At 38.5% G+C, this 19,489-nt stretch overlaps 2 protein-coding genes across 2 annotated transcripts in view; one reads left to right on the top strand and one right to left on the bottom strand.

Annotated features, from left to right (window-relative positions):
- ltk (leukocyte receptor tyrosine kinase) overlaps window positions 1-3,175 on the top strand; it is a 62,323-nt gene extending 59,148 nt beyond the window's left edge. Inside the window, exon 29 of the mRNA XM_041972863.1 lies at window positions 48-3,175. Coding sequence (XP_041828797.1) covers window positions 48-1,064 — 1,017 coding nt within the window. The 3' untranslated portion in view covers window positions 1,065-3,175. The remainder of the gene's footprint in view (window positions 1-47) is intronic.
- A 1,164-nt stretch (window positions 3,176-4,339) lies between these two features.
- On the bottom strand, window positions 4,340-17,749 carry itpka (inositol-trisphosphate 3-kinase A). The gene is made up of 7 exons (XM_041971864.1): window positions 17,106-17,749; window positions 13,229-13,325; window positions 11,805-12,018; window positions 9,603-9,807; window positions 8,931-9,032; window positions 8,412-8,483; window positions 4,340-6,774 (listed from the first exon to the last, which is right to left on the bottom strand). The coding sequence occupies exons 1-7, from the start codon at window positions 17,514-17,516 to the stop codon at window positions 6,502-6,504; spliced, it is 1,374 nt and encodes a 457-aa protein (XP_041827798.1). The 5' UTR covers window positions 17,517-17,749; the 3' UTR covers window positions 4,340-6,501.
- Between the last annotated feature and the right edge of the window lie 1,740 nt (window positions 17,750-19,489).

Here is a 19,489-nt window from a genome sequence, read left to right as displayed (position 1 = left end):
ATACAACTGCAATAATGCTTTCTGTATGTCTTATCTGTCTTTATTAGGACCCAGATGTCATTAATACACCGCTTCCTGTGGAATATGGCCCCAACACAGAGGATGATGGAGGCACAGTTATGCGCCCTCCTGTCCCCACCACCACCGGTGTCACTCCACTCCTGGTGTCACACCCCGTTTGCCAGGATTCACCTACGCAACTGGGTTTCTCGTCCATGGGCTTTGGTCCCCCTACACTTCCCCTACAGCCCACTAAACCCCGTCTTCTCCTGCAGAGAACCCAACCTGTCCACCATGAAGTGACTTCTTGTCGAGAGGTACTGGAGCCGTCCTGGGCTGAAACCGTTCCTGCCCCTGGTTTGTCAGGGGGAAGCAACTGCATCCACTCCGAGCCTCCTCATCACCGACCCTGCACCAGAAACGGTTCCTCCTCAGGAAGCCAGAGGCTGAAGAATAAGACTAAGAACCTTTGGAACCCAACATATGGCTCTTGGGTCTTGGAAAATTTCATGGGGAAGAAAACACTGGCTCACACTCAGTCCATGCCACTCTCAAGTTCCACCAGCAACTCACAGACCTGCAGCCCAGCTTCAGAGAGTAACGAAGCCATTTGTGACAGCATCAGCAGCACCTACCTCAACCCAACTCCACCTCCTGCCTGCCAGACCCAGGCTGGCCCGAGCTTGCCCTCTCAGAAGACCCCAGCTGGTGGTGCCACAAAAGCTGGTATGGACCTTGCTAAGCTCCAGAGTTTCCCTTGTGGCAATGTCAATTATGCCTACGATGAGCAGAGCTATGAGACAGAGAGCCTGCCATTGGTCATGCCCAAAACCCCAGAAGCCATCACAAGCACGAGTTCTTCTCTGAGTGCCACCCCAGGAACTACCCTGGGTCTGGCCCTAAGCCTTCATACCTCCTCATCTTGTATGCCTAAACTATTGCTGAAACGCCATGCCAGCTATGGACACGAGGACATGAGGAGACATACCAAAGCCGAGAAGCCCACTCGTGATCGAGACTCTGGCTTTTCTCTGTCTGAAGATCTCAGTGTTGCCCACATCTAAAAAATGGCCAAGAGAGGTTATAGATCAAATTAAAATGTCAGCTGGAATCCCATCCCAAACAAATTGAGACTTAAGCCTTATGTGTCTGAAAAAGAATATGCATGACTGTGAGAACTTCACCATGGTCAGAAAGCCACTAGATCAAATTATTACAGCTTATGGTATGCTGGAAAACACACTTTAACGCTTACGTTCATACAAATACATCTCTGTACTGTGATACTCAGAGTCCTGCCCTGAGCTTCTGGTGCACTGGTAGCTAAACACTGATGCTGAAATACTGAGCAAAATGTAACCTGGAGCCTTCAAAATGTCCACACAGTTGGTGATGGATGTCAGAAATCACTGCTGTTGAAAGACTCCTTTTTATGTTTTTTTCTTTCTCCTCTTTTCTTTTTTTTTCTTTCTTTTTTCTCTTTGCTGTATTTGCTTCATAAAAAACCTTGGTAGTAATGTTTTGAAGTATGTAGTTACTAGACTGTAGACCAGAGGCCAAAGGTATTGAGTCACGGAGAAAAGGATCTCCAAGAAGTTTTCATTTTAATTTAACATGTAAGTCAGCTTTGGAAAGTAGTTACACACTTTTTGCTGCTGTTGTGTAAAATCACAATTATGGTTCTAATAATTTGTATACATAGTTGAGACATTGTAGTTGGTACTTTTGTATTCACCCCATACAATGTGAAAATGTGTCCTCCATGTGTGGATTCAGACAGCTAATTTCCCTAGAGTTTATCTACTGACTATCCCCAGGGCCCCATGTTCCCCATATTAGTATTCAGCTAACATACATTAACACTCCCTTTGTGATCAGGTCAGCCTGACTCTAAACCTATGCGAACATAGAGATGGGGAACTTGTTTCTCAGGATTCCCAATCCATTTTGTGCTGCATGCAACTGTTTGTGCCAAGCAAACTGGCTGCAGTTTTATACTTAATGCACAGACACAACAGTAGTGTTGATCGTCATTTCTAACTCTCAGAATTCTCAGAGAGAAAGCGAACATGCATTATGCCAACAATGTTGAACCAATTCAGATGTGGATGTTTTTGTGACATGAAACCTCTAGCTGAATTCTCTCAAGATAAATAGTGGAGCTTATGAAGCGAAAACCTTGCCAAAACTACATATTCCATTGATTTTGTTCTATAGTGCAGTGCCTCCTACTGTCACTTCTTGTGTAATGTGCCAAGCTGGAGCAAATCAGTGGCCTTTCATTAGCGATAACAGATTCATTCACTTATTAATGAAGTATGTTGGATAAACTTTCTTCTTACATGTCTCAGTATTTACTTGGCCTGCAGACAGTCCTATGAATGTGTAAGTGAAGATCGGGGATGACCTTGCAGCTGTGAAGATATTTGCTATTTTTGTACAGAATTATGTACACTGGACTAACCTGATGTGTTTGTAGCGATCTTTTTTCCTCGTTGGACATTTGTATTTGTTCATGTTTATGTATCTGTAGTTGATCACTGCCATTAGAAAGTGCAGCTCTGCATCTGCTGATGTAGTGCTGGTAGCACCTGTGTTTTCCCAGCAGGGAGAGCTATTTAGCCCTTGAATACTGAGCTAGCTGCTGCAGGTCTTAATATGTGTAAAATGTGGATTTCTGTATTCAGTATTTGTTTTGAGTTACGCTTTATTTAGTCCTTTAAGTGGTTGTAAACAATTTATCCTTATTTTAATCTAAACATGTAAATGGTTTATTAAATGAAGAGTTACATTTACCTTTGAACTATATAGGCTTACTGTATGTTTTATAATCCGGCCTGCTTATATAAGTGGTTTTCAACTCAACTTGAAAGTAGCATCTTTAAGAAAATGTATCAAACCAAAATGCTCATAAACCTTTCTAAAGATTATTGGTATATTTTTACACAGTGAAAAAAAAATAAAAAGTTGAAAAAAGTAATCTTATTACATATTACACTGTATATTTCCTAAGTTCTTGAGTTTTCAATTTAACTCTCAATAAAACTTTTTTTCTGCATTTTTGTAAGATGGAAAACAATGAAAATGCAAATCCATTGAATGAAATATGCTGTTTGTCACACATTCACCCTTTCATTTAAATGTGCCCCAAATAAATCAACATATATTCATCTAACCTGTGTGTTTGTTTTCCCCAGTTAAAGGGCAGTTAAAGCAGTTCTTTCTAGCTCTTTTGCAAGTCAAAATACCCTTTATAAAATACAGCAAAACACTTGCATCTGTGTCTTTTTTTAACCTTTATTTACAGTATAAGATACAATATTGGATACAGGAAATCATTTTCAAAGGCTTCACTGACCAAGTTCATTGCATTTAAAAATGTTAATCCAATTCAAATGTAATTCCAACAATACACTCAAAAGAAACTGGAAGAGAGAAAAAGAAAGAAAGAGACATTTATAGAATATGGTGACCAGTGAGGGTGTCAAGATTGGGTGTAAAAGCAGCATCCACCAAAGGCTTGGTTAGGATAGGGTGTGGCTCAACATTTTATTCCAAAGACTCAGTAATAAGTTGCAAAAAAATATTTCTCAATGTCTTTCATTGGTCTTTCAACATCTCCAATGCATAAAACTGAGAGAAGTTTCAGGTATCTGGGCAAAGCTCTTTGCCCAGAAACCATTGTCTGATGTTAGTGAACTTTAGGCAGTATTGTAGGAAAAACCCTTATGTCTCTATGATCAATATAGCCTCATGGAGATGGGAATACTTTAGAAGAGTATTTTCATTTAAGTCACCGCTGCATCCAGAAATATAACCTGAAAGTGTATAAGGCAAGAAGGAGGCCAGATACAATCAACTCTGAAGAAATGCTGCAGAGTTGTTTCTCTGGAAACAAGCTCATCTCAGATGGAAAGAAAGACTGGACACATGTTCAAATGAGTCCAATTATTTGTCTGCTTTTGGGACACACTGTCTGGTTCTGCATAAGAAATATGCTAAAAGCATAGGTAAGTTATGACAGCACTATTGATGCAGAGGCATATATAAAACCTTTAGAGAGATGCATGTTAATAATAAGATGATGTTCTTACCTATGAGATCAATGGTTATTTAGATACAGAATGTCAGTACCTGGCTGGCCTCCCTGTAGTCCAGATGTATCACCTAGTGAGTGTATTGCTGGTATTAAATTATATATTTGTTTGAAATTTAATAAGTACAATAAAGTTTGTCTGTAAAAACACTGAAAATAATTTCTATTGTACAAAAATATGTTACATTCAAACACATTAAATAACAAGATACAAAATTCAGCCTTGCTTTTATTTTAGAACCATTTTTCTTGCAAAAGAAACGGTGTTTGATCAGAAACTACTGATTAACTAGTAAAATACTTTGAATTACCTTTCTTGCCATGAGTCCCAGTAAAATGTACTTAGCCAGTAGGTGGTTTTATGAATGTCTAAGTGAAGAGAATTTAGTCCTGACACTGTTCACTGGAGTAAACCTCTGCACATAATTTTTTTGTTTGATTTTTCTTCTTTTGTTTTTGCTAATGTTGAATCCATGGTTGATCTCTGCCATTACAAATAGTTACTCTGCATATACAGGTGCAGTGGTAAAAATACCTGTGTTTCCCCAGCAGGAGGAGGTATTCAGTTTTGAAATACAACACAGATGCATTAAAAATGCATTAAGTGGATGTTTCTACTGAGTATTTATGTTTTGACATCACTCATGTGACTTTTTGTTGAACCTAAACAAGTAAATGGTTTATTTTATTATAAGGTAAAACAAAAAACATATATGTTTGAGTTCAATAGGTTTACTGAATATTCTTTCACATTGGCGTAAAATCTTTTTCTATATTTTCATCCAAACTGAGCTTAAAGTGCAAAACATCCAAAACACTTCATATTCTTTCACTCTTCCATTTACACTTTCCCCAGATAAATCAATATTTATTCTTCTGTTGTGACTATCATCTGTTGAACTACTTAATCCATCTTGTATGTATGTAAGTCATCATCGCCTGGCTGGGATTGGCTCCACATCACCACACCTTCCTCACCTGCTCCCTGGTTCATTGCCTTCTGGACCAATCGCTGCTGCTGCTCAGGCCCCCTTCCAGCAGCTGTGTTGTTAGACATTTTGCTCTCTTGGTAAAGACTCTTGCTCATTTGGCTGTGCTTTGTAGAATGTTATTGAATTGTGTCTGACCTCTTTGGTCTAGTGTTGCGCCTTTAAGGCTTTTTGCTTGAGTTTTGTAAGATCATTGTAATTGTTAATTGTTTGGAGAGTGGGTCAGTTAGACCTGTCTACTTTCAGAGTAGTTTTTGTTTATTGCAAGTTATCAGTGCTGCTTCTGTTGTGTTTGGTTAGTTTTGGATTCAGTGCAGCCAGTTAGGTTTTTATTTGTTTTGATTTGAACCTTAGTTAGGCTGGCTGTTGTTTTCCCCTTATGAAGTCTGTTCTGTTTTATTAGTTTGTTTGATTTGAGCAGCACCACCCGCCTATCCCTCCAGTTTGTTTCTGTCATTTTACGTTCCACCTGCCACGTGGGAAAATAAATACCTTATTACTCTACCTTACATATGGGCATTATTCTTTTGTTACTTCCTCCTTCCCTAGCCAAGCCGGGTCATAACATCATCTAATTGGTGTGTGTTTGCTCACTTTCGCTTCAGTGACATTAAATGTAAAAGAGAGTCCTGAGCAACGTGTACAGGATCAAAATAGTGTTTAACTGTGCAAACACAAAAGAAACTGAATCTTCTCATTTAGACTTCATGCACATGTTGATTCATTTAATGATTAACAACATAGATCATATCTGAGCTTTTATAATAACCCACACTATATGTGGTATGACGAACAGTGCAGCATTAAGTATTGCAGTAGTAATTACAAGTTTGATTACAAGATTAAATCAATAAAAAGCAAGTAATTTGATAAACAGTAAAATATGGTACTCCAAAACAGGGGCACACATAATGTAGTCTGATCATAATGCAGTGTGCAGTGCTATCATGGGTAATGTGTTAACGCTGTAGTTATACAACTGTGAGGTCTGTCAGTCAGTTTCTTCCTGAACAGTTTAATTTCTCATCAAAGCTGATAGTTGCAGTAGATGGTATATGCAACCTGAGTTGTAAACTTGTGCACACTGATCTTATGATTCAGTTCTGAGCATTTTCTGCACATTTAACTCCTTGCCTCTGAAACTGAAATGCAGAATCCCCCCACTTTCACTTCTGTTGCTTTGTAGGAAGTTGAATTAGTGTCAGTGCATTTGCTCAATCGTTCAGTTATTTGTTTGAAATTCTCTGCTTCTCTCAGTTCAGGGTCCATTATGCCATTTCTGTTCATGTCAGTGGATGCACCTGATGTGACATTTGTTTAAAGAAAACATCTGTTGTAGTTGCATTTCTGTACTTACAGTTCACCTAAAGCAAACCAAAGTATATAAAACTCTGTGAAGTCCATTAAAACAACTGGTTACTGGTCAAATGTTTCTGTTGTTTGGCTGTTTTCATTGGTAACTGAGCAACAGGTTTCTTTGTTAGGCTCTTCATTGCTTACAGACTCCAGCGTGTGGTAGAGATTTTCCAACCCCCACAGGTAACCATCCTCACGGTTGCCCTCCTGCCAGGGAATATCATGTTTTAATGTCTGGCCTTCTGGTAAGGCTGTGGTCTTGCCAAAATCAATAATCCAGATCTCTGCTTTGCCAGTGTCGTCATGGATAAAGAGGAGAGAACTGCCAATGACCTAAGGAAAAATAAGAAGGGTTTATTATTAGCCCTTTCGTGTTGTTGTTATTAAGGGGAATAAACAACATTAAATGTCACAGAAAATGCCACAATCTGCCACCAAAACAACATCAAGGCTCTTTAGAATTGGTTTTAAAACTCTTTCAAACTATGCAGGAGGGATTAACTACCCCACTAAAAAATAAGTCCCTTCCTACAATGAACTCTACCTACAGTCCAGCCTCCCAGAACAGGTCTCTGCAAACTCTCCTACTCTCATCTTGTAAAGAACAAACAGGAATATAATGATAACGGCTGCTACCTCTCACTGAGCACATAGGCTCAAGGACTTTTGATATAAAACTTGCACTTAGTTTATTTTCAGTCACATATCACTGACTTTCTGCCCAGGACGCAGTGTGTCCCAGAGGAAGAGCTGGCTTTTTCCTCAGCAACACTGGATTGCAAATAAGAGTGTGACAGAGAGAAAACAAAATAGAAAAAAGGAGAACAATAAAAGTTCTTTTCTTGAGAGAAAACCCAAGAAAAGAAACAGACTTTTGGACATGCCTGGGCATACTAATCATGTACCTCAGATTAAGAGCTGGAACAGCAGTTTATAAATAGGTAAGTGGGAAAACTCAGCTGTTTATGGGCTATATTTGTGAAACAGCTTTCTGACTAATGAAGACTGTGGACCTGTGTCCTCTCTGGTATTTTTCATAATGTAACACCTTTGGATAAGACATAAAAGTTTTTTTCAAAATCTGATTTCATGATTTAATGCTATCACACCCTTAAACAGAACAAGTCTCTTCAGCTATTTTAGCAAGCTAAAGAAAGCACACCAGTCTACTTTTCTTAACCTAGCTTTTGCTAGCTTCTCCCAAAACTTGTTAGAGCCTCACCCAGAAAAGAGTGAGAACTGGTCAATAGTGATTCTTCCTCCTACATCTTTCTGAGGCTGAGAGCATTTTGTTTAAAAGCAGAAACCAGCCATTGTGTTGATGATTTATTTTGCATGTAAAACTTCTTGAAATAAATATATATATATATATATGTGTGTGTGTGTGTGTGTGTGTGTGTGTTGGAAAAGCTGATTTTTAGCAAATGAATTAATCATTAATCTGTGCTAATCTTACACTTGACAAACATAACATTTAGCAAAAGATAAATGTTATGTTTGGTGTTGACTAATGCGTGTAAGACAGCCCTGGTCATCACATGATCCAAAATGGAAAAATAGTGTCAGTACCTCAAGTGGGATTTCAGATAAATTTTCAAAAGCACAACTTTTCTTCCATTAACTTGTGACTCATTTCCACAGCAGATCAGTGATCAAATCAAATCAAATCAAATCAAATTTTATTTATAAAGCGCTTTTCATGCAAAGGCAACACAAAGTGCTTTACATAGTAGAAATGAATGCATATTAAAATGAAAAAAAAAGAAAATCACAGAACAAAAACAATAAGCCCTTTACACACCCAGTTATGTGACAGATTAAACTCCTCCCACCCCCCGCCCCCCCCCCCCCCCCCCCCCCCCCCCCCCCCCCCCCCCCCCCCCCCCCCCCCCTTCAACCATCCACACACACACACACACACACACACACACACACAAACTCTTAATATCTGTCTTTGGCTTGGCGATTACCTCATGTCGCTGGAAGAAGTAAGACGTCTTCAGGGCTTGCCGGATCTCTGCCAGCCTGTTCAAATACGACATCTGTGTTTCAAGTAAAAACAGAAAAAAGCTGTTGAATAAATTTAATCTGAATCCATAAAATACACATTTGTAACATAGAAAGGTGTAGGCAGGGTGTGTGTTTGAAAACCAATAACTCAAAGCACCTTATAGTGTGAGTATTTACTTTTTGCCTTGCATTAGGGATTGCTCTGCTTTAGGTGTTTAAATACAGATCTGGATTAGGCCCAATATTTGCTGTTAAACTGGACCTAACCTTTTCCAATGAAATGGTAGAGAAAACAAAGAATAGTGTAAGCACTGTCTAAACATTTAATAAGGATGTGAGAGCACACACAGCTCACGTTTTAGTTAATAAAGGCTCCGACATCACCTTTTCTGTTTATGCACAGTACTGTAAAGCAAGTTTGTGTCTAACTTGTGTCTAACAGTAAGTATATGTGTGTACATGAGTTTACTGCCACGTACTGTGATGTTGACATCCCCTCCTACAAAGTCCTTGAACACCTTGATGACATCCTGCTTCGATCTGGTTTTCTTGAAATCCGTTCGACATGTACCATCATGTTTCTAAAGAGACAAAAATAAATAAATATAACAACTTCCTTGTTAGCAGGAATTTCCACATATAATGACTGTATATCTTAAGATGACAAAACAAAATCAAGTTTATGATTCATTTTGTTAATTCATTAGAAAAAACAGACTAAGATATCTCAGTCGTCACACTTCTATCTGTAGAGCTTAAGTAGACCTGCGAGACACAACTGTATCAAGGCACAGATCTGGAGAAGAATAAAATAACTATTTTATAGCACTGAAAACCCCCAAAAGCAAAGCATCCTCCATCATTTTAAAGCATAAGTCAGGAACCCTGAACAGTCTGGTCATTCAAAGTGTGTGTTAGGGAACAAAGGTTGTTGGTTAAATAGGTAGCCAACAGGTCCACAGATCCAAACTTCCAATGCAAAGATGAGAAGACATTACAGGAAAGCAACCCTCAATGCATCACTCCACTAATCAGACCTTGGTGGTAAGGATTCCTGACAGAAGCCATTCCTTACTAAAAGCTTCATTCTTATTAAATCTAGTGACATATTAACAATATGTCACTAGATTCAGCACAGAAAACATGACTACCTTGATTCCTTCTATCCTGAAGCCCAGGGTGTTGGTGGAGCTCATGGTCTCCCTCCACTGCATGTAGCGAGGCTTAGTGACACCCCGTTGGGAATGCTCCTGAGGAGTCGGGCCATTACTATCCACCTCCACCATTTTCTTGTATAAATCCTCCCTCGGTTTGGGTCGCTCCCTCGCTCGCACAAGTTCCTCCTCCAGGTATGTCCTTTCACAGTGGCAGGAAAAATAACTTTACTGAAGTATTCTCTGTCTATAGACACAATTCTGAGTGTGTTTCTAAAGGTTTGTTTCAGATTCACCCCTTTGAGAGACATTATACAGTCATTTGAAAAAGAAAATACGCCTTCTTCTAATTCTAAGGTTTTACACATTAGGGCGTTATGAAAAATAATCTGATCATGACAACAGCAGCACATGTTGCATTGTGTTGTTATTTTATTAAAAAGAAACCAAACCAAAATGAAGAAGCAGTGTGGGAACAACAAAGCAGAAGAAATTATTCAGCAGTTGTGGAGCCTCCTTTGGCAGCACCGCTGTGAAGTAATCATTTTCTATTTTTATCAGTCACTCACATTACTGTGGAGGAGTCTTGCTCCACTCTACTTTAGAACATTGTTTTAGTTCATTGAGGTTTGGTTGACATTTGTTTATGCACAGTTCTCTGAAAGTCCTGCAACAACATTTAAATCCAGTAAAAGTCTAAGATTGGACTATTTCAACAGCTTTATTCTTTTCTTTATCAGATATTCTGTTGTAGGATTGCTACTGTGCTGGTGTCGCTGTCTTCTTTCATAACCCAACTTAGCAGGTGGATTATTTCACATTTGACTGTAGAATAATTTGATATGCAAAGGAGTTGATGTTTGACCCAATGGCAGCAAGGTGCCCAGGTCCTGTGGCTGCAAAACAAGCCCAAACCATCTCACTCCACCACCTTGCTTCACAGCTGACATCCAGTGTTTGACATGATAGGCTGGTTTGGTTTTTGGGTCTGTGCATTATGGCCAATCATCTCCACCTTGGTCTCATCTATCAAAAGGACACTGTTCTGATAGGTTGGTAATTTGCTCAGATGCAACTTAACTGTTCTTCTGAAGTAGTAAAAATGTAATCTTGAGAACTGGCTAGGACCAGATTTTTCTTTTAATTATGTCCTATTATGTAAAACCTTATAATTAAAAGAGGGTTTACTTTTCTTTATATGACTTTACACAGACAAGAAACTCCGGTTGTTCAGTAAATTTTACCTTGCTGCAGTAAACATGAGAAAGATCTGCTGCTCATATATAGCGATCCATATAAGGGAGCAAGTACAGTAAAAGTAGCAGCCTGCTATGCTAAAAACAACACATTGTAGTGGTCCTTATCTTTGTTAGTGAACAGTACAGCATCACACACACCATTGGCAAAAAGTAAAGAGTTATGTGCAAACAGATGTGAATTTCAGTTTCAGTTTGTGAGCTGCACTTCCTCTGTGCCGAAGAGGGAAGCTGAGGGGAGACTCCTGTGTGCAACACTTAACTGTGAAAGCCTGAGTGTGTGTTTCTGCAAGTTAGCGGTTTTGCAACTTTGTGGTTGAGTGTTTTTGACAAAGGGGAGTCTCCAGGGACACCCTGAGTGAGCATATGTGTGAGTGTATGAACAGCCTCGTATTACAAACACACACAAATGGGGAGTAAATAGTAAAGCAATTAACTTAAGTCTGTATGTAAGGTTAATGCATGTCTATGCCTGACTGTGTGTCTGTAACAATTTGTGTGAGAGCATTTGCTTGTTTAATAAAGCATTTTGTGCATGTGCACATTCCTGTGCATATAAAAACATGCATATATACATTCATGAGTGCATTCATGCATTTATGTATTTGTGTAGTTGTGTACATGAAACAGTGAGGCGCTTCACCCGCTGTGGCAGGAAGCCAAGCATACAGCTTGCAGTTACAGCAGGTGTTCCCTTATGAAGCCAAACCACGTCAGGGTACTTAAACTGACAAACGTCTGCTCTTAATTATTACTAGTCCATTCTCACAGAACATGAGCATCGGTTTCTTAATCAGCAAAAACAAATAAATGAGAAATAACTGGCGAGTTAGTGCAGAATTTTATTAATCTTACTGCTAACAGATTGACAATAAGTAGGAATAATAAACTAAACAAAGGAACATTGGTAATAAACAAAGAGATGAATACCTCACTTTCTTACCTCACTCCCATCTTGCAGTCCATCACATTAGGATGGTTAAAATTTGTCAGCAGGTCGGTCATGTGCAGGAAAAACTCTCCGTCCTTTTCCACAACGCCGTGGTATTCAGGAACAAAATGGAGCAACGTGTCATCCTTCAGCTTCTCAAAACACTCCTTCTCATTCTCGGAGTACTTTTTCAGAATGGTACCCTCACCTGCAGCTTTGAAGTTGCCTGAGATGAGATAAAGATGGTTTTCAGAGACACAAAATACCCTGACTCTGTTTGACTGTTAAGGAATTCACTCACCTGACATGTGGAGATTATAGAGATATTTTAGAATCCTTGGGTGTGACCTTAGTACGTGAATGTGAATTCCTGAGACGTATCTAAGGCCAAGATTAATCTTAAAGGAAAACAACAGCCCTACAGTAGCTCTAGTCATCCACAATGATAAGCAACAACCTTGTTTAAATGTTTTTACTTCATTTCTGTGAACATAGTTCCTTTTACAATGATTGTCAAGCAAATTCAAAATAGGCTAAGGCACAATAAAAGTCTTAAAAAGAAACATGTGGACCGTACACATTCCCATGAGTTGGTTTAAAGCATAAAAACCTCACTGTGTTGTCTTTACATATTATGAAGTAAATGTTTAAAATGTTGTTACAACAATTATTTGTGACTGAAACTCTTAATTAAAAATTCTATAATGATGCTGAATCTACTGATTTTTTTATTTCTAGTGTAGCAAGCAGAGGCTTTATGGTTTTATACAGCCATAAAACTTCATCAATAGATTTTTCATTTATAAAACCTCTATCATTGACATGACATTGCTTATGAACTTCAAAGACTTTTTTAATAAACGTAAAAAATCCCCATTTAATGTCTTTAGTGTTAGCAAATAAGAAGTTAAAATGGGTGAAGGTGAAGTCTTTCTTCTGTTTATTAAAAAACACAATTCTTCCAGAAGGTAATTTAAAATAAAAATCCCTTATTTGATTTAGATTTTTTATTTAATTAGAGAAAAAAGTAGGCTGTGTATGTAATCAGAAAGCTTCGTTCCAGACTGTGTTACACATGAATTAGAGATGAATTAGAGGTGACTAACTGGAAACAGGACCACAGAGATAAAACAAACAGGAAAATTGAGGGAATTCTTCAGTGATGTGTCAAGTGGACACGTCTGAATTATTCTTCCATGTAAAGCTAGCAGCTCATCAGTGATGAGTTTAATGTTTGCTTCAGAATTAATTCAGAATGTCTGTATCTGTTATTTAGTGCTTTAAAAAGCAAAATGCTTTAATTTGGCAAAAATGTTGAGTTATTGGGGGGGGTAAAATTTTGTTGTTTTGATTAATATTTTCCAATAATAAATTCTTCAAATAATAACAGTTTGATTTACTTGAAATGTGTATGACAGGATCTGAACATATCCCACCTTTATGTCCGGCTAGCTGAACCCAGCTCAGCTTTTTCCTGTGAGTAGCATTGAAGGGCCACCGGATGTACGTCTTTAGCTTCCACCAAGACTTGCTCTGTTGGAGAAATGCAATAAAATAAAAGACAATAAAGAAAATTAATTGTAAACATTTAAAACACACACAAGTTCAACTGTTTAGCTCATATGTTTTAGAGTTTATCTGTGTGCCCCTGATCACATATTCAATAAAAGGAAAAAGTAGTGAAAACTGACTTTGGTCCACCCAATAATATCTGAGTGGAAATCTGATCACATAAGCAGTTCTGACCAGTAAATCTGATGCCAGGCTTTTAGTTTTCCACAGCATGTAAACCACCAATGTAGGTCAGTTATATGGAAACTCATCTGCATTCAACATCTCTATTCAGCATCTCCATTGTGGCGTGGTAATAGCCTCATCCTCTTAATCCAAAACAGAGAAAACCTTCTTCTTAACACCAAGAACAAAAATAAACAATTAAACACATCCTATGATTATGCAAAAAGAATTCAGATTTAATTTCACCCTGAGTGAAGAGTGAGAAATCTGTCAGCTGTTGTGTACAGCTGCGGCTCATAATTAAATTCCAGAAATTTGGGATAAAATTTGAAAGATCAACGTCGAAGAACCCAGACAGACACTGGTCTTGTTTTAAGCCTCTCAACACCCACTTGCTTGTTAGCGGCTTCGTATGTGTCATATGACTAATTGCAGAAAATTAAAGTTTGCAAAAAGCTCTGAACAAATAATAATTAAACAAAAGAGTGAATTATCAGTATTTCTCTGTCTTTATGTTTATTTTTCTTGGTTGTTTTTGTGCTCTTACCATTTACACCACACATGTATGGCTATACTGTACCTCCATAGGATCATTTAAAATATAATAATGGGTAAATTTAAAGTTCTTTGGTGTGGGAAATGAAAGCTAATGTTTGTTCTTCATTCCAACATTTAAGTTTTAAAAAGGATCATTTTATTCTATTTGCTGTAAATGAAACAGGAAATGAAACAAAGACTCTTAATCATGCGACAGCTCAGCTCATGTCTCACACCTCCTCACTAACAGCAGAGCTCAGCTGCAGCCAGCCAGGGCTTTTCTAAATGTCAGGTGATATGCTTCACTCACTCATAATTCAAAGTGAGCACCTAAGACTTTAATGGCTGCGTTATTGCAACAACTTTTCACATTTATCTGCACATTATCAACTGGAGTTAACAGACAGATGTTTTCCTGAGTGTTTTCATCATGTTAGTAGTGACTAAATTGAGTAAAATTAAGCTGAAATACAGTAAATAAAGAATCTACAGTGTTAAAGTAAACAAAAAGGACTGGAAACAGAACCAAGTTTTGGTGTAAACACAACGACGTCTACACATTTTGCCTTTGACCCCCCTTGAAGCAGCATCAAAGCACATCCTACATCGAGGCCAATGCCTCTTCTCATAACTTAATGAGCTCTTCTTTTGACCTTTTGCATCACCACTGAGTTGTTTTTTCATTAACATAAACAAATGTCAACGATCACATACCTACATCGCTTCTCTTTGAGTGGAGATAACTGATCTGTCTACAGAGACTATGGTTCATCTAAAGGTCCTCTTTTTTAGGTGAATTTATTTAAGTATTATAAGCAAAATCTTCTTAAAGCATCCAAAAGGTGATAATCCTGAGGTAAACTGACCTCTCTGGACTTTGACATTATCAGATTGCTCATGTTTCATGTGGGCAGAAAGGACAAAAAAACAACAACATTGTTCTAAATAAATTTGAACTAATACTATAGAAGCTCATTCATGATCATAGCTTGACAAATTTTAAACAGCAGATAGTTTAAATAATTTGGAAGATTGTGTTTTTAATTTAAATTTTAATTATAAAAGTAAGTACTTAATAGTTGTCAAATGCATTGAGCACATTATTTCTCCCTATACCAAAGATAAATAGAAATACTTTAGTGCTTAAATGTGCACTATAATCGGTGGACTATGGTGATGTTTGCTTCCTCATCGGTTCCTGAGCACCTTAAACATCAGTCTTCTGCTCTGTCTGACTCAATAACGTGCTGATCTAAATAAGATTGTCAATAGCAACCTGAAAAGAACTGAAATCTGAAATCTGAAAACTAAAATCAACCTTTATATGACTTAAAGTTTTGCAGGCCTATCATAATAACTAATGCTCCCATGTCAAGCTGTGTTGTCATCTTTAGAAAGCAAACGTACAGCATTGCATCATCCCAAATAAATCCTGCTTTGAAAAAGAGCCTGTTTTTCCACATGCTTAAATGTTCTCACTCTGTTCCACTCACCAAAATTACCTTTAATATGCACCATCTACAAGGATTTTTTTTTTGTATTGCGAAGCATTGAAGTGTGGAAGATCAGAAGCTTCTTGTGTTTTTAACTTCCTGAAGTAGCTCTTTGGTAAATGTCAAAGGCCAAGGCTAAAATTGGATACTGACCACAAAAACATTATTACACAATGACAGCCTGATCTGTATGTGGGTGTTTTTCCGTGGGTTGAAGGACAAGAGCATGAAGGTTGAACTGATCAACAAATTTCCATTTCAACAGAGAATATCTTCATTAACCAGTAGAGAGCAACCAGAATTAACTTATTTCAGAAAAAAATCAAACTAAGCCTTGATGGTCTGGACAGTGTCCACTTTGACAACATGCAATATGTTCAGTCTGTTTAAAGGAAAGTGACGGCTACAGACCTTGTATGGAGAAGGCAAAGAGAAGTGGCCAATCCATAAAGCACATGAATGCACACCTTGTCAAAGTCTGAGTCTACCATAGTGACAGTGCAGACAAAAAACAGATTATGGTGTTAACAATAGAGCCAAAACACCTAAGTGAATCATGTTCTAACACGAACTTACCAATTCATAGAGACACAATCATCAAGCTCCTCTACTTAAAAAAAATTACATTCTTCTGTTCAAATCTGCATATTTTTCATTGCCAGATAATGATTAATTTACCAAAAATGCCACCCTCAGTTGATTGAACTAAAAACCAGCCCTTCAAGTGTGGTGTGTGAGCTGAGATGTGCAGTGTTAAAGATCAGGACGAACAGTTCCAAAACATAAAGTTCAATAACTTACTGATCTCACCTTTCACACACAACAGATTTTTTTTTTTTTTTTTTTTTGGAGTGCATGAGTTATCCACTGACGCACCAAAATTCTTACAGCCGAATACAAGAATGTGGTTTTCCTGGCAAGCTGTTTCAATGTGGCCTTGATGATAAAAATCAATAAACAGGATGGTACACCCTCCAGACAAAGTAGTCCATCATTAACTGCAAAGCTCAGTTAGTGCTGTCGGAGGCTTCCAGGGCTCTCCAGTGCTGTTTAAACATTTTTCTTCCTCTTACATTTGTTGTAACTGAAATAAAGTGACAACTCTGACAGGAACTTCATCACAAGTGATATCCTCCAGAGCTCAAAACATCCATAAGCACAGAACAGACCCAAAAATAACCTCTGAAAGGTAGACGTAACTAATGCCCCGTGTGAAACATTTACTGGAAGGCTTGTTTATAAGTTTATGTCACTAAAAAATCAGTTTGAAGTAACCATGTTATCACTGTAATTGCCTCGTCTCTGCAGTTAAATAATTCCCAGTGGTCTGTTCTGACAAAGGATTTCGGTGATTGCTGTTTATATGCTGATGTGCCAAACATCAGGTCTTTCCTGTTACTGTGTAATAACAGACCTCCGAGGATTAAGGGAAGTCTGGTGGAAGCTTCTACTTGTTCTTGAACTGATCATTCATACAGTTACAACCTGCCACAGATCTTTAAAAGCCAGGAACCACGTTAAAAACATTAAACAGTATACTACTCACCTCTCCAGGATCAATCAGAGGCTCCAAAGTAATGATGCCTTTGCTTTTGCTCTCGTTGTCACTCAGTAAGTCATCCTCGGACTCCAGAACAGAGGATCCTGTAGATGAGATGGAAGAGTTGGACAGTTTTCTGCGCAAAGTGCTGTCCACTGCATCATCCCAGTCCTCCTCCTGAATCTCTCGAGCGGAGCCGCTTCCCTCCGGGGTGATGGTGACCTGCGGTACCTGCGGCGCATCCATCACAGCCGGTGCTCCGGACGACGGGGCGACCTGAGCAGCTTTCTGTATGAGCTCATCGCAAATTTGGGAAGGCTTCCCCGCTGCTCTTCGCTCTAAACGTGCCTCGTCGTTTACTCCAGTTGGAAAGAATACGAAATCTTTGGAGGACCTTCTTCTGTACTCTTTGGGCATTAAGAGGGAGTCGTAGGGGCGCACTATGAGGAACAGAGCCGCTTCACTTCAGCCTCCAAATCTGGTCATTTCACTTCCAGAAAGTTCAAACGCAGCGCAGCGTGACTTTCTGCGGCACTTCCCTGTTGTTTATTATCCAAGCTTTAATGCTTATAAAGCCTCTGCCAGCCTCTGCGCTCTTTGCCTGCTGTCCGTAAGGGGAACCCCTCTTTAGTGGTGGCGTGGCTTGAGATTCGAGACGCGCGCCGGCGCACTCACTCACACAAGCGTTCGGGAGTAATTATCTTCCGCATTGCCTCTCTCGCTTCCTGGCTGAAAAAATTTAAACCAGCTGACACGTAGTTAAGAAAAAAAAAAAGCGGATGTTTTAATCTGTCGCACTTTGCACAAATCTGAGCATTAACTAAACCTTTAGACGCGGACAAGGACAGAAAAAGTGGCTCTTCCATCGACGTGTGCTGATACACGCGCGCGCACACCCGCAGTATAAAACATACAAAAGAGACCAATTTTGAGTCAAAGAGACACAAACCTTAACAAAGTTTGTTTTGTTTTCTTGTCAGCTGAAAATTCTAAGTAAGTTATAAAATAATTGCCCGAGAAGTTATGCAATAAAGCTGCTTCACTAATTTAATTTGTACAAATAAGTGGCATTCACTATACAAAAGGTCAGATTTTTCCATGGGTTGTAGTAATGTACTGAACCAGCACTCACATGAGATTCATGTGAACTGTATTTACATATAAAGGGTTTGTTTGAGTAAACAACTCGCAGCCATTGTTCATTTGGTGAAGTATGGCATTTCTTTAAAAGTCAGTTTATCATTAAAGAGGGCCTATGAGCCCCGTTTATACAATCAATGTAAACTTTGTCCTGAGAAATAAAAAGCACCTTTACAACAGATGAAGAGTCACAATAAGGGCTGTCATGTTTTTATTTCACTCATAAAACGTTCATATGAAGCTTTTACTGTAACTTTACAGCAAAAGCAAAATTCTTTGTTCGGAAAACACCCATAAAGCATTTTATATTCAGTCAGCAGGACTACAATGTCCTGTTGTTTTACATTTTGCAGCATGTTGTATCATCATTATCAGTGGACTGAAGGTGTGGTCACATAGGTGATGACAAAGTCAATAAAAAACTATTGTTATAGGGATTTATAAAGGGGGTGTTTTGAATTTTGCCCATCATTCATAGAGCTATGATGAGGGAGAAGGAAAGACAGGATGGAGTGGCAGCCAAGCGAGCACTAGGGTTTAAACCGTGTGGCCTGTCTGCAGTGTAACTAGACAAAGAAAGATAGCATTGTGCTGAGGAAACAAATACAACTGCAGAGCTTACACTGAAAGTGAGCCCATTGAGGTAAACTTAATGCTGAAGATGTGTATTGTGCATCAGCTGCACGTGCAGATGAACGTTTGATTTGATCAAAATATAAAAAGTTAACAATGATTCCTTTAATATTTCATGCAAGATAACTTGTTCTGTATAGCACAACAACAGTCTGCTATATCCTTTTAAGCATCTTTCACAGTCAATCAGAGGTTTCAATTTGCATTTCTTACATCAATTTCTATCAAATTTTAGTTGGTTTTGTTCCAGACCCCAACTTGACCTCAAGCAATTCTGTAAATTATTATATTCTAATTGCATTACAGATTAAAGAGACAACCACTGTACATAAAAATGCTTTTCTTTATATGGAGTTCTCCTTTTGGAGTAAAACATAGATTAATGCTCAGTGTTAAGCAGCTGTTTGGAGGGATCAGTAGCTGCTAACTGCTGGGAAAGAGTTTGAGGAGTCAGAATATTTATAAAGCTTTAAAACTGGCATCCCCTGATCTTTCCTTATGATGACTATGAACAAACCCCAGTTGTGACAACTGAGGCTTTGGTTTGGATTTTGCTTGGTTCCCAAACATCTGCATGATGCTCATTTCCTTTGTTTTTTCCCTCCCTTTTTAAACTT

This window comes from Melanotaenia boesemani, chromosome 20 (assembly GCF_017639745.1).
Source record: "Melanotaenia boesemani isolate fMelBoe1 chromosome 20, fMelBoe1.pri, whole genome shotgun sequence".
In the NCBI taxonomy this organism is placed as follows: Eukaryota; Metazoa; Chordata; class Actinopteri; order Atheriniformes; family Melanotaeniidae; genus Melanotaenia; species Melanotaenia boesemani.
Note: the sequence above shows the minus strand (reverse complement) of the source record. Positions and strands in the feature narration are given on the sequence as shown.